The sequence below is a fragment of the Strigops habroptila genome, chromosome 3 (genome assembly GCF_004027225.2).
Source record: "Strigops habroptila isolate Jane chromosome 3, bStrHab1.2.pri, whole genome shotgun sequence".
Taxonomy (NCBI): domain Eukaryota; kingdom Metazoa; phylum Chordata; class Aves; order Psittaciformes; family Psittacidae; genus Strigops; species Strigops habroptila.
The window spans coordinates 25,953,636-25,974,867 of NC_044279.2; the positions used below are offsets into that span (position 1 = coordinate 25,953,636).

Consider the following 21,232-nt stretch of genomic DNA (forward strand, 5'->3'; position numbering starts at 1 on the left):
AGTTATCAAAAGCATAAGCATTGTTTTTCTCTGAAAGAAAGTACCTTCTGCTGTCTGTGAAGCTGTACATATAGGGGATACTGGTAGAGTGAAATCTTGACTCCTCTGAAGTGAGTAGGGACTTTGCTATTTCCTTGGTTAAAATTTCATTAAAGAATGATGTGTGCATACCCAAAAGGGTCAGTCTGGGTTGCTGTGGGTCACATAACAGTGCCAAAAAGTTGTACTACAGAGAAAACTGTCAATGTTAAAAAAAAAAAAAAAAAAAAAAAAAAAAAAAAAAAAGAAAAGATAAATGGAGGGAAATTCCATGACATTTTGTAGTGACATTGTGTAGGATTTTATGCTCAGCTTGGCATATTCACTATCTTATCGATCTGCAGGCATGCTTGTAGCAGAACTGCCATTCTGGTCAATATTGTGGAATGTTAAATAATGGTTTGGTCAAATCAATTATACAGGCTGATTTAGATCAGTTGGCTTTCCAACTGATTTGAGCAGATTCTTACCTGAAAAATATTGCAAGTAGCAAAATGAGACCATAACCCTTGAAGAGCAAAGACTATGTCTCTTATTAGGGATTATATCGTGGAAAATGGTCACTTGCAAAAGGACTTGGATTAACTACTGCTGTCCTCATCTGAATACAAGTTCTCAGTGTAGAGTTATTATTCAGAGAAGTTGCTTTTGTCTAGTCAGATTTGCAATGCTGATGGGATGTTTGAACATGTAGGTGAGATGCAGAGCACAGTTCTGTCCGTTTTAGTCTCGTTGCTCCTCTGTGATGAGAGATGGATCTTGGTCCATCTTGCAGTGATACACTTCAAACCTCGCTTCTGCCTCTCCTCCCTCTAGTTCAAACTACAGCATTGCCTTTTCTGTGCCTTCTACTTCACATCCTGCAGCATGGCCTCTCTTCCTTTGTTGTGAATGTCCTGGGGGATGAGAAGAGAAAGCCACTGAACATAGTCCACTTTGTAAATGTTCCTTTCTCTTCCAAATGGGGACTTGTTCACACTGTCTGAAGTGCAGAGAAGCAATGCTATGAGCCGGATGTAGAAGTACATGGAGGTGCAAATCCATAGGAGGCAGTATGTCCTGGTTTTTTCCTAACTGCTTTGACTTTATTTGTATAAGTATTGCTTTGGCCTCAGAGATGATATGGCAGGATAGGAATAGAGATGGAAATTGCGATGGGAACAAAAGAGCTTGGGAAGACAACAGTTTGAGATCTGCCACGCAAGAAAAGGGATCAGTTAATTGACAATACCCATGTAATCCTTGAGTATGTAAACAGGAAGGTGTCAAGTAGGCTTAGGAAAGAGGTACTGCCTCTGTGGTATGTGACCTAAAGCTTTCTTGGGCATTGATTTTCGTTCTATTGTAGCACAGGGTAAGGTGTAAAACTTCAAGATAGCTTCAACAGTGTGTACCTGTATCTGGATCTAATAATGTACTGTTTGCCTTAGAAGTGGCTTATCTGAAAGTGACTTTCTGAATAGACATTACCTGTTAAATTTGTTTAAACTTGGTTATTGAAGGGTTGTGGGCCTAGATCCATAAAAAGGACTTAGTTACCTAACTTGCACTGACATAAAAAAATGACTAAGTACCTTTGTGGCTGTTAATAGATTGCGAGCATGTTTTAACAGCTATGACAGTATCTGGGTGTATGTAAAGGTCAGTATCTTACTAATTTTGGAGGGGTTGGGGGCTGTGGTTTTTTATTTCCAAAATAAATATCACAGTTTTAAGGTATATTTATGGTTAATGTGGAAGCTGTTAGAAGTTTTGCAGTTACCTCAAGCCAAAAAACCCCACAACAGCTAAGCAAAACCTCCCCCATACCTTTTAAAGAAAACCTTTGAAAAACCCAGAAAGCAAGGGAGCTGTGCTTGGAAAAGAGGAGGGCAGAAAAAGCAGGTAACTTCATGTGATGAACAATCCAACATAAGTTACTGAGCTAATGGATGGGCATAATTAAATGCATGTACAGTCCCCTCATGATCCCTCAGATATGATTGTATGAAATTTTATATAAGTCCTGGATGTTAACATCAGATGATAACTCTCTTCAGCAACAGACTTCGTCTTAGGTGACACACAAGTTCCACAGCATTTCTTTTCCTTGAAAGATATTTCTGTGCTTTCATATTTGTTCCTGTTGCCAAAACATTCCTATAGGTCACATCTTCTTAAGTACGTCTTGGGTAGGGTGGGAAGTGGACATGTATTTTTGCATCAGATAATTTCTGGAGAAGCATGGCTTCACAGGCTCTTACCCTGGTTTCAGGCTAAAGAACAAACCTTCCACAGCCAAAGCAATAAAATGAGGGTTCCCCTGAAGTATTCATGAATACTGTATGGATGTTATAACCACTTCTTTTAATATTCTTTCTGTTGGCAGAGTGTTCTTTATTAGAAAAGGGTTATGATTTATTTGACCACGTACTCATGTTTATGTTGAGCTAGGTCTTGAAACTTCCTTTTATACTTGGTGGAGTGAAGCAAGCGGTTAGAAGGAATAATGACTTTCTACAAACACGTTTCTGAGCTTCTCTGTTTTTGAGTGATTTAGACAGCTGGCTCTTGGAGGTATGGGTGGGGTTCAAGGCACTTACTTAGGTGTCTGCATGTATGCACAGTGTTTAATATTCTGTTACTTTCAGTGGAGCCATAATAGTTCTAGTGGCTGATTAGCTGAGTAGTTAACTGTTTTGACTGGGCTGATCTGTTGGAAATAAAGGGACATTAGGTACCTAGCTTATATAGCTCACAGCTACTGTTAGGTGTCTTCGTCCTGTCTTGAGGGCTTTCTTTAGTGGTCCATATATCCCTGCTGGCCTCCTGCTACCCATCGAGATGGCATGGATGATTCTCCTAAATCCTCTGCCGTATCTACCTGTCCCCAAAAGATATCTCTGATCCCTCAGATATTTCAAATCACACTAGATACTTCTATGTAAGCAACTAAATAGAATTAGTCAAAACAGATCTTTTATACTTAGTCAGATGATTTGTACCTGGGGGACATATTCAGTGTTGTAAAACATATGAATCAGGGTTGTGTTTCCCTGGTGTAGATGTTCCATGGGTCTGACAGATGTGAGGCCCTCATAGCCTTATAAGTAGTAGCAAACACTTTATTTTTAGAATCTCATCTTGGAAGTCTGCTTTGTGAATCCTCAAGAGGATTCTTGTATTTAATGGAACTCAATATAAAATATGCAACAAATGTAGATACGTACCTTTCCCTTCCCTTCCGAAAGGGCTTTTTTCTTTTTTTTTTTTTTTAATTTTTTCAGCTTTTCCTTATGTGTTTCCTGTACACCACTTTTATACTTCTCCTCTCACTCCTGTCTTTTGACTTCAGCCCTCAATTATGCTCCACAGGTTTCTTTCCCAAGTCCTGGGTTTCCAGCTCCAACTGTAAAAAGGCTATGTAGCTGCTTTCTGAGCAGGAAGGAACTTGTTTTGCATGGTCTTTGAGATTAATCTGCAGCTAAGATGTTTTTTGCCTCTGTTCTCTTAGGGAAAGTATGAAGCTGTGTCTTTTATACTTACCTATTTAGACTTCTGCTGAAGGCAGCAGAGTTTGTAACAGCTGCTGTGGTAGCACAATGAACAGCGCTTTTAGTTCTGTAAGTTGCCAGTACTGCCAGTACTACCAGTACTAGCAAGTGGGCTGGGTCAGCAAAATCAAAGTATTGACACTGCCACTCCCTCACAAGATCTTTTTTAAACTGTTTTCTTTTTAAACCCTAAAGACATTTAACCGTCTCTGCTCTGAATAGCTATGCACATGGGAGAGTCTCTTCTGTTCCCCTGCCTCTTGCTGACCTTCCAATTTCATCTTCTTACTGTCTTTGCCAAAGATGATGGAGGTAGCAAAATGTCCACTTCGAGCACTGTTGTCCCAAGTCATTATTCTCTTGTTCAGAAGAGCTGTTTTTGTCTTCTTTTTGGTTCATGGTAGACTTTCTTTTAATCTTTAGCAATGCAGATTATCATTTTGCCTGTACTTGTTTTGCGATGCCTCCACAGGTAGTTGAATGAGTTTTAGCTAATTAGCTGTTTGTTCTATTGTCAATGCACTTGCTGCCAGGCAACACACCCCCCTCATAAAACTGATCTGAAAAACAACGTGGAGGCTTGGAGACGTAGAGGACTGAAGTTGTAGTCTTTTTCACATTCTTTATTCTTATAAATTAAATAAACCAGACACTTTAAAATCTAAGAGAGGTAGAGCAAAAAAAAAAAATTCTCTTGTGTTTTGGTTGTGTATGCCAAATGTTACCCTGGGGCAACATATTAATATATCTCTATTATGAAACCAATATAATGGATGACTTGGTTACATAGTTGTAAAATTGTTGGTTAAATTGTTACAGCTTGGCACTTTACCAGAGGTATTCTAGCTAAACCCCAGATGACACATAAACCATGAGCTGCTAATACAGTCTTTATTTTTCTGGAGATCTTAAGACTGACTGCTCCAGTGGAAGGTATTAGGAAGATTACTTTTCTAGATCTAAATAACAGTTTTCTCTGTAACTTAGGCAAACAGTGCTCCATCTGAAATAAGAACTTCAGGCAAACCTGCCATGACTGACATCTTGATCCCCAGAAGGTTGCAGGGAGTGTTTAAGGGGACGGATAGTTTTATTTCGTCATATGCTTTATCTACTCAAATCTTAAAAATATTTTAAAAATTGTGCTGGAAAATATATTAAATCTTTAAACTATGTATTTTGGTCCACTTAGGGTAAGATATATTGAAGCTCCGTAAGTGCTGATTCAGAGATGTGCATGGGGGGAAGGTGTGGTAGCTTCTTCAGCACCTACCATGCACACTCTAACCCTGTGTGAGGGGATTTGAGGTTGCTTATCCATAGTGAACAAACCAAAGGTGTCCTTAACGTTCTAGAATAAAGTGGTCATTCCAGTCTGGGAATTTGTTGGTTAAAGTTATCATTAGAGAACCTCAGTGGGCATAAATTTATTCCTAAACAGGACTTGAAAAATGGTGGACTTCTCTTTCATCCTAAAAGCTTTTAAATTCTTTATTTCACTTTTTCTGTTTTTGTGTCGTTTCTGGTTAATTTTGGACATCAGTTTGGGGAAATTCTTTGTATGTACATGAAGACATGTCTGATAGAGTGTGTACATGGAGAATGTGGCTAATAATAGATTATATTTTCTGTGCTTAATAAATCAAAAGGCATCAAACGTGTAGCTGATGTCAGGCTGATGGCAAAGGTGGTGGTTCACAAAATCTGTAGTTGTGCTGTAGAATGTTGTGGATGCGAATGTGACATAGAGATTCCAAAAGCAATGGGACAAATTCACAACAGGTATGTCAGCCAAGAGCTACTACATGCAAAATCACAGTTTCTGGCTCGAAGATGTATAAGCTGAAAATTGCTGGAGGCTGGGAGAGCATTTCTGGGCAGCATCATTATGTGCTTGTCTTGCTCTGGTACTGATTTCAAGGCATCCATTGTTGGCTGCTTTTAGAGACAGGATGCTTGGATAAGTGGGGTTTTAGTCTGATATGCTAGAATTGTTTGTATACTCAGTGGTTTTGCTAGTTCTTATTTCCAGTTTTTGAAGTGAAAGAATATAAAACCTAAGTAGTGTGTCTGGTTTTTATGACTTAGTATTAACATTTTTGTTTGTTTATATCAAACTAGAAATTGCCAGAGAGTACTTTTAATTGCTTGTTATTGCTGTCTTTTCATATTTTCTAGTTCAGGGTGTGTACTTGAGCAAAATTAACTTTAATTGCTTGATCAGGTGTTTAGTTAAAAAAAGCTCATCACTGCATCACATATGTTGAAGAATGCCTTTTTTTCATTAAGAATGTAAGAGTGTTTTCATTTATGTCTTATGGAAGACTGCAGAAATGAGAAGTTTCACCTGTAATGTACAATCAGTCTTTTGACAAAGAGCTCCCCTGTGCTATACATCTTGACACCTGGGTTTACTGACTTGGAAAAGAGTAGGATCGTGTTTCTTGCACTGTATTTTTCTTAACTTTGTCCCTGTCTATCAGAAACCTTGGGTGTCTTTTTTGTCAGAGGAGGCAAACATATTTTAGAAAGGGAGAATAATGTGGTTAAACACCTGAACAGAGACTTTGAAGACTGTTGCTGAATATTGTGTTTTATACTACCTGCTTTCCGTGTTGTTTAGAAAAAAATCTCTGCATCAGTTTCCATCCAAAAAATGGAGACAGTGTTTCTTTATTGTAATAATAATTTCTTTATGTGAATAAATCAATTGCTGTCCTTAAGCTATTCAGATACTGTGAAGTGGTTCATAGAAGGAGGATGAATAGGTGGGTCCTACTATCTGATTGAATTAAATTTAGTAGTTGTAACTACTGAGAGTGAAATCTGCTGCAGCCTATGAGGTAAAATCCAGTCTGTTGACACTAGATTACATGAGGAACAGTATATGTTTAGTGACTTTTCACTTTATACATGTCCATAGATTGGTGAGCACTGTATAGAATTGCGAAGAGCGCTGTGAGAGGCTGCGGTGTCCATTGGGAAAAAGCCTTCAGAGAAACCAGTTGTTTTTCTTGACCCATTTGTATGGAGGGTAAGATGTATCTTATGGATTAGATCCAGGCAGCAAAAGTAGAGGATAACTATTGTTCGGTCTAGAAATACTGGTTAGAGTGGATGGCTTCGTGCCCAAAATACTTATGCTTTATAGAAATCATTGCTCCTCCTGTTGATCAAGGTTGTTCTACACTGTAGACTTTTGGTGTGGATTTACCAGGGTTTTATGTAGTGGCGAAACGAGGATGTTAACCTTTTAAGTGAGGAATTATGTGCCAACTCTCACATGAAGAAGATGTCCTTGCCACTTCTCTATCCTTTTTCCAGGTTATTGATGAAGATGATGAATAAGGCTGGTCCCAGAGGTGCCCCACTGCTTACATGTCTTCATATCAAAAAGTGGTTGTTACCCATAGTGTTTGCTTCCTATCCATGAAGTGTCTTTTCATGCACTACGATTGGATAGGAGTTTCTGTAATAAAATTTGATATAGAACATTGTCCAAAACTTCTTGAAAATCCAGATATATTAGTGTCCAGTGGATCCCCTCTACCCATGTGTCTGTTGACATTGTTACAGAACTGTAACTGCTCATGAGGTAGATTTGGTTTTACAGAAGCCATACTGATATTCCCAGCATAGAGTGTTCATGCATGTGCTCAGTGGTTTTATTCATCAGCACGAACTCATTCACTGTCTTGCTGGGGTGAAAGCCAGATTTACACTGATCTTTCTAACTGTGGAGTGAGAAGATATTGTCGTTATGAACTGTTGTTTGTCAGCACCTCTTAAACCTGAACTGTACCCTTCAGCCAAACAAATGGGACTGCAAATGAAGCATACATATAAGATTTCAGTCTTTTCACAAGTTGTGCTTCAAAAAAAATCACATTCAGCCCAGTATGGTGTGATGAGTTGATGTTTTTGCCAGTGAGGCACACGTTATGCTGGATTAGGTGTGCTGTGGTTTAGGTTCTTTAACGCTCTCTTGCCTTCATCCCTGATGTGCTATTTCAGGTCTGCTGAATTGTTTTGGCCTTTATGAGGCTGCATATGGGAACTGTTAATGACAAAATTTCTTTACCATTTCACCCTTATCATTCACAAGACTTTGCAGGAGTTCTTTGCAACAGCATGGGATTTAAAACAGTGTCATACGGGGGGGGAAGGGAGGGTTAATTTATTGACTTCAAATTAAAATAGTAGACTATTTGCCATTAATTTTGACTTTATATACTACAAATAAAGCCACCTCAACTTTTGAAAGTTATAGATGTTCGAGGAACCCATAATTAGGATGCTGTTATGTCTGTGTTTCGGATCTACAGCAACTGTTGTAGTGAGTTAGTTAGTTAGTGTGTTCACCAGTGTTTTGTTTCTTACAGAAAAAGGAGTTTGATGTGGATAACTTGAGCAAGCCAGAATTGCGAATGCTTTTGAGTATAATGGAAGGAGAACTAGAAGCACGAGACCTTGTAATTGAAGCCTTGCGGGTAAGTTACTGGGTGGTTGTTCTTTTTATCTATTTATTTAAGTGCAAAACCTGCGAAGTTACTTCCTCTATATATTATTTAATATTGTAGACTCTGTCATTTCTGAAAGGAGGGAAGAACTTTAAGGGAAAATTCAGTCCAGTTGTTATTTGTTCTAATAGTCTATATATTTGTGCATCTAGTCTTTCAATGCATTAATATTCTATGAGACGGAAGGAAGGACAGAGTTGGATGGTCATAGCCACTTAGGGAGAAGTTTTTGTAGTGTTTTTTTTGTTTGGGCCCCCCCCCCCCCCTTTTTTTTTTATTTTTGAATAAAAGGTGAAATACAGGATATATACTCTTAACAGTACTCACAGTACTTGATTAGATTTTTGCTATGCTAGGCACTTGTGAAGGTTGGTTTTCTTCTTCAGAAGGTTGCAGTCTGAAAGGGAAATTAAAAAGTTGACTGGAAATTTACAAACTGTATTTTAGTCAAAAGATTATACTTTTTATGACTGTAATGACTTTAAAATTGATCTGGAACTGAATAAAATCTAACAGAGCTGCCAAGCAGACTGCAGGTTTAGGGTGGAAAACAGCCTTATGTGTTTCGAAAATATTTATAGCTTCATAGTTAGATAGAGGGGAAACTGTGCCCGTTAAGGTCGCTTAAATCAGTGTAATGAAATACATTTAATACTAGTATTTAGTAGTATATGTAATGATTATCAAGTAGCGTGGAACATTTTCCACTTGGAATTACAGTCACAATTGTAAATGCATTTTTATTCAATTTTAATTTGTTTTGTGGCGGCTTCAGATCACTTGATGTAGATGGAGCTGTCATTGATGTACCTGCATTAATAACTAAAGACTTTATAGGTATAAACCTCTCTTATAAAATGCAATTTTTGTTTTGTAATGACAATAAGCTGCTGGAAGTGGTATGTTTCTGGGGGATTACTGCACTTTGAAGTTACTTGGTGTTTGGCCTTCAGGTACACACATGTTGAAATGTACTGCCTTTTCATCTAGCTGTTTTACAATTTCACATCTCATTTGCCTGGACTAGGACTTTTTTTTTCCCTGACAGCCAGTTAAGGTTTTGTAAAAGGGGAAACAACATGCACGCCATATCCAGAATCTCTTTTTTTGACTCTTCTAACTTTGGAGGAATGCAAATAGAATACTCAGACAATTTTCTCTAATACATATTCATGAACAAGCTACTACACTGTGTACCAAATAATGGATGTATTGAAATTGAATGCAAAAAAAAAAAAATGCAGTGCACATTTAACGATAGTAAATGTTGAACATTCAGGATAGTGCAGCCCCAGGAGAGGAAAAGCCTACATCAGATTCCCTTGCAGCTGTTGAAATGGGTAGTATGTACACAGTGTTTTTTTACTGACTAATGTAGAACAATATAAAAAGTAGCTCAATTTCACATAATGTATGTAAATGTTGAAAATTAGTTTTGTTTTGGTTTTTGTTTTATTCTCCTACATCTCAATGTATTTTGTAGTAAAATCCTTTAAACAAAATCCATGTGGAATTTAAGTGTTCCAGGCAACTTGCCTGGTTAGCTATACTAGCACTGGAAAACTTGGAAGTTACACCTGCTGAAGAACTATACTCTGATATGTTGGAATATAATACTTTTGGATCTTCTGGCTTCTTATGTGGGAAGCTGAAAGTCAGCAGCTGGAGTCTCCAAGCAGCTCACAAATTAAGCTACTAGTAGCCAAATATAGGTCTTTTATAGAAGTGAATGAGAGAATTCCTTTGGAATTGTGTCAGATTTGGTACTTTCATTTGTTTCAACAAATTGGCATAGATACTTTGTGTATCCTTAAAGCAAGAAGAAAATAGTTTTCATATAAGGGAAAGTACTTCTTATGTTGTTATTTCAAAAGCTGATCAAGCTCTGTTTCAAAACTAGGAAAGTTCGTGACTGTCTGTTGGTGTGTTTGGGGATTTTGGTGGGTTTTGTTTGTTTGTTTATGGTGGGGTTTTTTTTTGGGGGGGGTTTTTTTTTTTTTTTGGTTTTTGGGGGGTTTTTGGGGTGTGTGTATTTGTGTTTGGTTTTTTGGTTTTGTTTGTGTTTTTTTTTTTAAATCCTACTAGTACTGCAGGACTGTTTGAAAGCTGATTTCTCTGATAGGTCAAAGTATGATAATTTCCAGCTCTGTACTGGATAATATATGTGTTTTCCCCGTAAGCGATCTTGCTGTCAGTTTTCAGTCGCTGTGGTATATATGTTTATTAAGCAGCTCTATATGTTGGTCTTTTTGTAAGAATTGGATCTCTTAATCTTTTAGAAAATAACTGTTCATTCTTGAGGTTGTCCTCTCAGATTTTTCTCTATAATCACTTAAGTTTAACTACATCATTCCTAAATGTGTGTGCCCTTCTTATCTGTACTCATTTTGCAGGGTTTCACTGAGCATTAGTAACATTTATGCAATGAATAGTCCTTATGTATCTATTGGAAATACCTCTCTTGGAAAGTTCTGGCATTAAAGTGAATCAGTCTTGACTGATCACAAAAGAACTGATAATACTAAATATAATTAAAGACTGACTCACATGGTACTACTCTTAATCTGTACCTAGCATGAAGTTTCTTGTTAAAACAAAGACCTGTTTGATGCATGTCTGTCCTTTTCCCACTGTATGAACTGTTATGCTGATCTCTCATTTCCTACTTTACTTAATTTCGTGTGAAGCCACATTATGTGCTTTACTGAAGATCTGAAACAGATCTGATCGTTTTTTCTCTGTCTGTAAAGCCAGCTATGTAAAAAACCCACACCTATCTTCAACATCCATAGGCAGAATTTCTTTTCAGGCTGGCTCTTACAGGAGCTTGGTTCTCACAGTGCCACATGTTATTTTTAATCTTGATATACATGTCATATGATCACAATCCATACCTTATTCACAGTATGCCCCGGTGGAATGGATAAGATTTCTGACAGAGTTAAGGGGTAAGAGCTAGGGAGCAGGAGCAGTATTTTTCATAATACATGGAGTTGGAACTTTTTTTGTTTTTTCCTCCTGTACTATGTTTATAGAGTATATATATGTATTATGGAGTTCTCACTTAAATCACTTTTAAAATCATATTTTAAATTAACTCTTTTCACATAATTTAGAAATTTGTTTTTTTGAGGATTACAGTTTAATGTTTCCTCATATATTGTAAAAGTGCAATTTACCTGTGCAGGTTCTGATGGATTAAGCAGAAAACACTTATGATGTCTTTGTTTTTGTATCTATATGAAGCAAACTCTACTATTTAATAGCTCATATAAATCTAAAATAACAACTTTCTGAATGTGTTACGTTTTTGTGACTTCTGGGTTGTTTTTTGTCCTCCCTTTTTTTTTTTTCCCCCTTTTTTTTTTTTTGTGTGTGTAAAAAATAGCAGTAAAGTTTTATGCAGTTTGATGTGTCAGTGAAAGAAATTAAACTGCAAAATAATACCCTGTATCAGTTAGTACTGCTGTAACATTGCTTTTCTGACAGGGAGACAATGCCTTTGGATTTCAGAATTGTATTGTCTTCAGATGCTTGTCTTCTGGCTGTTCATTTACGATGTAATCATTGTTTCGTAAAATGAAATTGTATTTATGACTTTCAGGTTAATTTCTTCTCTCAGGTTAATTTCTAGATGGCTACTAACTCCTCATGTAGCACTTTTAAGATGTTGCATAACTTCTGCTTATTTAAAGCTTAGTTCAAAAAAGCAAAGTCCAATGAGAATAAAGAAGAAAGGCTTCAGAGTTTGTTACTCTGCTTTGAAAAGATTGAGCTAGGCAATTTTAAGTATCTGCACTGGGTATTGTTCCAGTGCAGAGTGTCCATTTTGTCTATTCTCTGTAAATAAAAAAATAAAATTTAAAAGTGAGAAAGGCCAGTAGTTTGGGATTATGGAAATAAATCTTATTAAATTAATAAGTCATCCCAGGGGTGGGGGTTAGGGAAGATAAGTGTTGTTAGTAAAGTGAATAGTATTCATACGGTAGATTTTTATTAAGGCACTTGAATTTGTGCCACGTGATATATTAGAGAGAACCAAACCAAAGGTGTCACAAATAACAGTTAACTTTTTATTGCATCTTGTGCATAATCCATGGTAGAGTTTCCTTTGTATTCTATATAAAGTTTTGATACCTTCAAGTCTGCTTTTGAAACAAAATCCAAACTTGAAATCCAAACTGCATTCCTAGGAAATATGAGATTACATCTGTATACTTTTGTATTTTCACAATACATAGTTGTTCCTTTATAATATCCACAACTGCAGATACAAAAGGACACATAGCATTCCTGCTTCTAAAAAAGGATTGCTGCTTCCTGCTTCAGCAATTGAAACTTTATCTGACTGGGTCAACATCTCCTACTATTGCTATAAAAGTAGTGTAGTGCTTTCACGTAAACAGAAAAGCTCAGGAGTTTTTTGCACTCAGCGTGTATAGATTTATTATAGTATAGTCTGATTTGTACAATACAGAACTCACAATATTTTGCTGAGTTAATATATCTGAACACTATTTATGGGTTGGGGTTTTTTTTCAGGGAAGAGTGGCAGTCTGGAATTTGGAAGTTGGAGAAATTCAGATTTGAAAATGTTACCAACCAGAGCAGTTTAAGGTGCTGGACAAATTTAGCCCTGTGAGGACCAACAGCCTTGGAAGAGCAGACCTTCATCATGCTTAGGGTCAAATTTCCAGATTTATTCTCCAAGTTAACAGTTAATATGCTGTGGAGAGAAGCAGCAGGATTCACCTCAAAGAGGTGATCTTTGTGTAAATCCTTCTCATTAGCACTCTGATTTTGTATAACTACTACAACAAATGACTTAAGATGGTTCTTTCTAACTCTAATTTCTTTATTTTAGTAGCTCCATCATGCAAGTTGCACTGCAATTAAAATTAAATTCAGATTAACATTTAAATCATTGGAGTAATTTTATTAATGAGAAATAACGTTGTTTAATCGCTATTGGGAATGGGTATAGTTAAAAAAGGAGGGAGACTTAACTGTGGCTGCTGCCTCCTTCTGTCTCAGTTATCCAAGTAAACTTGTCTGCCTGTAATAAGGGGACAGTATATTCCTAATGTGGAGGTAACGTGGCCACATAATCAAAGCACAGGTCTGGCCTTCCACAACTGTGAGCTCAAATACTGCACTCATTTGTTGGTTTGGTTTTTTTTGTTTGTTTGGTTTTTTTTTTGGGGGGGGGGGTTTTCTTGGGATTTTTTGGGTTTTTTGGGGTTTGTTTGGTTTGGTTTGGTTTTTTTTTTTTCTCCAGCCCTAAAGTGGTGGCTGTATCTGTTTGCTTTCTAGAGGATTTTTCAAAGTGCATTGACCCTCATGTGATGGATTGAAGTGCTGGTGTTAGCTGCCAAGCATGGAATTACAAATACTAAATGCTGCTTTTAGAAGTGATTCTCTCATAAAGCTAAATCATTAGGAAGTTATTTTTCATTTAAAATTTTACAGCCCAACTTAGTTGGGATTTTTGTTTCTTTTTTGTTAATTTTGTTTGCCTATGAAAATTCCATTGGGTGGTGAATAGTAAAATGAAAATGAAAATTTATATTATACTTGCTTCTATGGTATGCATTAATTAATGTGGACAAAAAAATGCAAATTTTTGTCACAGAATCACAGAATGGTTAGGGTTGGAAGGGACCTCTGGAGATCATCTAGTCCAGCCCCCTGCTAAAGCAGGTTCACCTAGAGCAGGTTGCACAGGATTGCGTTCAGACAGCTTTTGAATCCCGCCAGAGAAGGAGGCTCCACAGCCTCTCTGGGCAGGCTGTTCCAGTGCTCTGTCACCCTCACAGAAAAGTTCTTCCTCATATTCAGATGGAACTTCTTGTGTTTCAGTTTGTGCCTGTTGCCCACCTCATAGAATAGCTATGAGACCACAGTTGTGGAAGGCCAGACTTGTGCGCTGATTATGTGGGCACATTATCTTTGCATTAGAAATGTATTATCCTCTTTCTACAGGCTGGCAAGTTTACTTGGATAATTGAGACAGATGGAAGCAGCACACATAGTTAGAACAACTTCCTTGGATTGTTGGGAAAAATTACCAGTGAAATAAATGGCTAAAAGAATAGCCAATACCAACAATGGCAGTTAATTAAAAATGACTACAATATCATTGCTGTGGAGCAGTGTCTTTTCTCTGAGCTGAAGCGAGCTCCAGATTAACAGATTCTGTGTACATGATGGCCAGGTCAAGAGGACAGGATGAGAATGGCAAGGTGAATTTGGTTGTAGGCGTTTCTTCACTGTTGTAAAGCAGTACTGTATTTAATTTTTACCGTAACTTCATGAGGCAGGAAAGCCTATTTTCTATGCACGTGTTTATACCAATGTCTGTTGGATCTGTTAGTCAGTTTCTGCAAAGTCTGACAAAATGCTAAGCATTTCAGAAATAGGTAGTGTCATAAAACCAGGCAGCTGGGAAAGAAAAGTCATAGGGCCTTGGTTGAAGGAAGGGCAGAGATTTGTGGTGTCTTATATAGAAAATACAGATTTAGGGAAAAATCAGACTTTGTTAAGTTAGCTGCTCAGAGAATTGGAGTTATATTATCCAAGTTTATAGAAATATGAGAAGAAAAAGTTCTCTACTGTAGCAGTTAGTTCTGCCCAAATTGTAAGTACAGTCTATCTCCCTGAATCTAAGCATTTTGACAGTCCTGCAGACTGATCAATAGAGCTGGAAATGAATCATACTTTCTATATTATGTCTGAGTAGAAAATCCATATAAGATAATTCCTGCCTTCCGCTAGCAAGGCATGTGAGTGCTTGAAGAGCAATGGTTGAATTTTGTAATGAAGGTGTGGATGTTAATGTAATGAAATAGGTAGGTCAGAAGATGGAAATTAATGCATCATGTAATAATACCTCATAGCCATTTTTAAGTTTAATAACCCGTTCTATTAGCTTTACCTTAAAAAGCTTCCAGTCTAAAAAGATTTAAGATAAGGATTAACAAGTTCTAGAAAGTATAGTGATTACTGTGCAGATTACACAATGTTTCTTTAAAATAGATAATGCATTCTATGTTGAATGCCAGTTTTTAGGTTCCAACTCTTCTGTTAATCATTTTAGCACTACTAGGGTATTGTTATTCAATTCCATGAGAAATTCAGTAATTTAAAGCAAGTCTTTAAAAATAGCTTTAATACTTTCTAGGAGGATCGTTTCTCTTGAAATGATAAGGTTGTGTCAGAAATTTCTTAAATAATTAGCTGAAATGAAAAGACACTCCATTTCCAAGGCTAGAATGGTATAATCCAACATTACTTCAAAATTCTGCTCCATTTTTCCTAGAAGTATATAGAATCAAATTGAACATTGTTTTGCAAAGTATTGCATTTCAGAACAACAACAAAAATATTTCTTTGTATGAATGTTGTGTTAGAATATTGCAAATAGAATTGTAGAATGTTGTGGTGATACTGGTAGCTTGTAAGATGTTAGGATTCATTATGACAAAGGCCATTTTTTTATGTATCTATGTAATATGTGTGTGTGTAAATGAACTACTTGAATGAACTACATTAGCATTCAAACCAAGAGCACACTTTTGAAGAAACTCTCCCTGTTGTCCCCACCTACCTTTGCTTTTATTTGCTTCACAGATCACTCTCAGACTGTGTAAACTGAATGACAGCAGAGCTAGTCCTAAGTAACACTTCCTGCCAAATGGCAGGACCATTGGCATATCCTCAGTGCTGATTGTGTTGCTCTACAGACTTGTTCTTGCTGTGCTGCACTACCTGTTAATGTTGACAGAGTCACTATATACCTATAAATGCCCTGTTCCAGGATTGCCTTTTAAAATATAGTAGGAAATATAAGTTGATTTGATCTATATTAAAAAAACCCCAAACCCCAACCAAACAAAAAACCCCTTTATATCCCCATGTTTACTTCCTGAAATTCCCCAATGCTTTCTACCATTATGATCATTCATGAATTTAAGACAGATGGACCCTGCTTGTGCAATTGCCAGATGGGTCATTGTAAAATGTTCTTCTGGAGTCTCTTTCTCCCCAAAGGGCAGAATGCATTTTCTGCTCAAGCTAGTTTGATTTCAAGTTCTGAGCTGAGCATTGTGGGAAGGCTATTATTAGTAAACTTGTCTTTCAATTTTGGCTGACAATGATAAAGCACTGAACAATACAGTTTTATTTTAATGTCATTGAAAACATGGACTATTTTAACTGTCATGTGTACATATTTCTGTACCAGTTCTGCAATTCTTTAAGTGTAGGTGAAGATCAAACAATATTTAAAAAAAGAAAGCTGAGTGCATTACAGTTTATCATAACAGTATACTATGTAACAACATTAGGTTTTTGGTAGGTAACAGAATGAAATGGGAATAACTATGCAGAATGAGGAGCCTTTAATGACTGGCTCTGCATTTTCAGTAATGAATTAGCTGTTCCTTGATCAAAAAAAAAAAAAGTAAATATTAAGTAGAATATTTGGAAGGAGAGCTGTAGATAGTCGTAAGCTATACTTGTCACTGCTTCCTGGTGACTTCTGTCTAGCAAAAGAGCTTCCCTCACTTGGCCAAGGCAGACCTTTGCCTACTGCAGTTTGAGATTTTAAAGAAAATTTGATTTATCAGTTAGAGTTTAATTTTCTTTTAAATCTAATTTATTGTTTTCTGCATCTTGTGATGGGGTGATACTTGGTTTTGCCTGTACTCTGTAACTTACACAGTAAAATATAATCATTACATATGCCATAATTGTCAATTGTGTATGGATAAAGAACTACTGCACAGTCAACAAGAACTGTACTGTAAGGCTTAGTACTTCTAGAATGAACTTTGGGGTTAGAGGGGAAAAAACCTGGGAGCTATATGGAAAGAGGGAATGAATCCGTATAGTTTAGTTGTTCTCAAATTGACTCATAGGTAGAAAAATTACATGTATATTAAGTGTAATCTGTCAAAGGAACTACACCACCTACAAATTATGAAGACCCTGCCCTGCAGTAATTGTGCTAAGTTGTGAATTTAAAATGCAAATCTGAACTTCTCTTATATATCTGAATCCCATGGCGCTCTTGTACCAAAGAATGGAGCTAAGAGCACACAGAAGGCGGCTTTAGAGGTTTCTGGCAGCAGGTAAGACAGCCTGTTTTGTAGCAGGTGTCTTTGAAAAATGGTGATTAGGTAGAAGGAGGAGCAGATGATGTTAAACTGTATGTAACAGAAGGTTATTGTTGTAGACAGTATGATGGGTGTCGGTGGCAGAAGCAAACCATGAAATAGTCAGAAAATGTCCTGTTTGCATTGTCATTTTTGCATGTTGCAATTTCTTTGCAAAAATTTAATTTTTACAAAACTTTGGGGACATAAAGATCTGCAATTTGTGTCCTCGCTCATCTGGTCACTGCTTTGGATTTATTGACTTTAATTACGGTTGCGTATGTGTTTTTTCTGCCTTTAAATACAGTTTGTCTTTACCTGTGCAATGATTGTGGTTATGATTAAAGCTTTTACTTCCTTAATACTAGTTTATTGTAATTTTCTGAAAATGGCTGTCCAAAGTATTATTTACTATTGCAACCTATTTAAAATTGATTGCAAGGAAACTATGAAATATGAATAAACCTCAGATAGATTGGTAGATGAAATGATTTAAAGCTTAGTTTGGAATGATTTCTTTAACTGCGGTTTATTTAAAGTTTTAAATTAATGCAGCATGTTCTTTGTTTACCTAACTAAAAAAGTGGTGCTAGACACACCCTGAAAGAATGTTCAAATTTTAATTATTTTTTTCCCTATCTTGATCATGGTTTATATATTGGGGTTTGGGTTTGTTTTTTGGGGCTCGTTTTTGGTTGTTTGGGGTGTTTTGTTTGTTTGTGTTTTGTGGGGTGATTTGGTTTTTTGGGGTTTTTTTGTTTGGTGGTGTTTGTTGTTGGGTTTGTTTTCTGTGGGGGTTTTTTCTGTGGGGGTTTTTGGGTGTTTTTTTTTTTTTTTTTTTAGTTTATGTGTGCTAAATTTATTTTTATAAAATTACTTGACATGTTTTGATACACTTTATTGCCAAACAATTTAAGAAACTAACTCTATTCCAGTAAATATCTGCATGGACCTCAATTTTTGAGAATTGCATGACTGGTTACAGGGTAAGAAAATAGCTTCTGTTGCACAAGAACAAAATGACCAAGCCTGTTTTAAGACAGCAAAGCCTAACACTGTTTCAGGAAATGTGAAATTAAAGGATGGTCTTATACCTTAATCTTGATACTGCCAAAGTCCATGTTGTAATAATTTGGAAATACTGTTTATAGTATTGGTGGGTTGACATTATATATAGTATGTTATTTAAAAGATCATTTCAGATACCTAGGAAAATATTTACTCTTCTTCTATTCAGTGCTTTTGGTTGGTGTTTTGTTGGTTTTTGTTTTTTTTTGAAGTAGTAGTTCTCATAGTAAGCATGTAGTTCTCATGTAAGCAAGTAGTTCTCATAGTAAGCATGGATAACTAACAAAAAATACTTCTCTTTGCATGTTCAAAGGTATCAAGTGAACTTGGTATTTGGATTTTCCTTTCAGAAGCATCTTCATTTCTTGCAGTTCAGTTTGAATGGAACCAAGTCTCACCTTTTCCAATATATGTTGGGGATGTAGCAGCAGCATTCCCTGGACTGATTAGCTGCTTTAAGCTGAGGGATGCTGGTATTCTGACACATATAAAGGCCTCTTCTGGAAGCTACTGACAAAATAAGTTTTCAGTCATGTTACATCACTTCTTGTGGTAGTTATTTGCTGTTTGCCAAAGGGAGATATTAAGCACTGAGCAAAGAAAACCTTTTGGTAAACCATATTAAAACAGTCCTGTATATGTGTGGTTTTACTAAGCTAAAGCTTCACTACTCAGGTAAATACCCTTACTCCAGGCTGTCCTAAAATTGGAGATTACAAGTATGAAACTGAGACTAGTTTTCTCATATGAAAAGTATGACCTTGCATTGCAAACATCCTTTTCACTCTGTCCTTTCCAACAGTGACTGTTAAATTGATAATAGTATTTTTTAATTTGTTTGTTTTTCACATAAGATCTGAATCTCTTAATTGTTGCCAGGCATGTAACTATTACTTTAGCTGAAAGTATTCTGCTGGTTTGTTATTTGGATAATTACTTTGCCTTTCCCACTTGATTCCTTCTATCCTCATTTGATCTTTCTGCATAATCCAATATAAACTAGTGAGTAAAGATACACACACTATTTGTAAAAGTAATAATAATAAATTCCAACATCCTGTACACTGTTTCCAACATCATGTAACTGTTTCTCCATTTCTGTGATGTTTATGAATAATGCAGCTGTGACTTCATTGTTAGAGTAACTTATTTACAACGTTTTATCTGGTTGCCATCATTACTCACGTTGCTGACAATGAGAAATGTAACTGGGTCATCCTGTCTGTATTATTACGTTAACTGAAATTTTCCACTTCTAGTTAAGGGAACATATGCAGGATATTTCCTCTATGCTAATTAATGGTACAGTTAATTTTGTTGATGGTAACACTAAAGTACAACTGATAGCATAACAATTACTGATAGCATAATATTGTGTGTCTCTTCATGTTAGTGTTGCTGAAGGAAAAAAATGTATAAGGTTTGTTCTTGGTTCTTCCAAATAAATTATGATAGTAATATATAAAAATAATTATGAATAAGAGATTTGATTGGGGTCCTTTGCAAATTCAACACTTGTTAAAAGATTCACATGGCGGCAGTTATTTTGGTTATGCTTGGGTGTATGTGTTCCCACACTTTTTTCTTCCTCCCACTCCATTTTGATGCTATTCTGACTGGTGGATAGGTCTTTTCACCTGCAGTTCTCCCAGAGAGAAGCATCTGTCTTAGGAGCTCTGGCAGTGTACTAAAAATACTTAGCACTGGTTTTCTTATAAAAGCCAGTGTTCCATTTGTATGGATAAATGGAAAATTTGAGAAAATAAAGCAACAGTGATTATAGTGAGTTCTCTCTGAAATAGCAGAGTAAAATTTTAGCTAGATATTGTGGAAGTACAAGCTGTTATATGACAATTTTAAAGGTGGTAACTTTTAAGTAACGATGTCTGTGAAGAGAATACTAGCTGGAAAATTGCTTTAAAGTTTTAATAAAGGGCATAAAGTCCAAAATACACAATGCAGAAGAGTATTCCGTTTACTTTAAAAAGTTCCATTCTAGAAGTCAAATTTATTTAGTTATCTATTTGTTCATTCAGCTTCTTCACTCCCTGGACACCTGGGAAAAGAGCTTAGCCCCTTCTTCACTTCCCCTCCTCAGGAAGCTGTAGAGAGCAATGGGGTTGCCCCTCAGGTTCCTTTTCTCTAGACTAGACAGGCCCAAAGTCCTCAGCCGCTCCTCACAGGACGTTCCTTCCAGTCCTTTCACCAGCTTTGCTGCCCTCCTCTAGATGCATTGAGGGACCTTCACATCCTTCTTAAATTGTGGAACTGCGTAGAACTGCACACAGTGCTCAAGGTGACGCTGCACCAATGCTGAATACAGCAGCATAGTAACCTCTTTTGACCTGCTGGTCATGCTGTGTTTGATGCACCCCAAGATGTGGTTTGCCCTCTTCGCTGCCAGGGCACGCTGCTGCTGACTACTGTTGAGCCTGCTGCCAACCAGCACCCCCAGATCCCTTTTTCCAGGGCTGCTTCCCAGCCACTCCCTGCTCCCCAGGAGTAATGTTGTGCCCAGCATTACTCCATGCCAGGTGCAGAATCTGGCATTTCAACTTGTTAAATTTCATCCCATTAATCATTGTCCAATGGTCCAATCCATCTAAATCCTTCTGCAAGGCCTCTTGTCCCTCAAGAGAGTCAACAGCACTTCCCAGTTTGGTATCATGAGCAAACTTGCCGCTGGTGCATTCAACTCCTGCATCGTTGACGAATATATTCAACGTAACTGGCTCTAGAATTGAACTCTGAGAAACCCCACTGGTGACTGGTTGCCAGCCAGATGTAGCCCCATTTACTACACCCCTTTGAGCTCTGCCCTTCAGCCAGTCCTTCACCCAGTGCACTGTGAACCCACTCATCCCACAGCTGGAGACCTTGTCCAGAAGCATGCTGTGAGGGACAGTAGCAAAAGCCT

General features: G+C 37.0%; 1 protein-coding gene across 6 annotated transcripts in view; it reads left to right on the forward strand.

The window, feature by feature from the left end:
- The window catches only part of CTTNBP2 (cortactin binding protein 2), a 107,482-nt gene that overhangs the window by 22,965 nt on the left and 63,285 nt on the right, over nucleotides 1–21,232 (forward strand). For 5 of the 6 annotated variants that reach the window (XR_003990560.1, XM_030479509.1, XM_030479508.1 and 2 more), the window contains exon 2: nucleotides 7,955–8,062. Coding sequence is in view for 5 of the 6 variants with exons in the window: in XM_030479509.1 (XP_030335369.1) it covers nucleotides 7,955–8,062 (108 nt within the window). In the remaining variant the exon portion in view is untranslated. Of the gene's footprint in view, nucleotides 1–6,214; nucleotides 6,607–7,954; nucleotides 8,063–21,232 lie in introns of those variants that run through there. The other variant, XM_030479510.1, reaches the window with a different exon arrangement.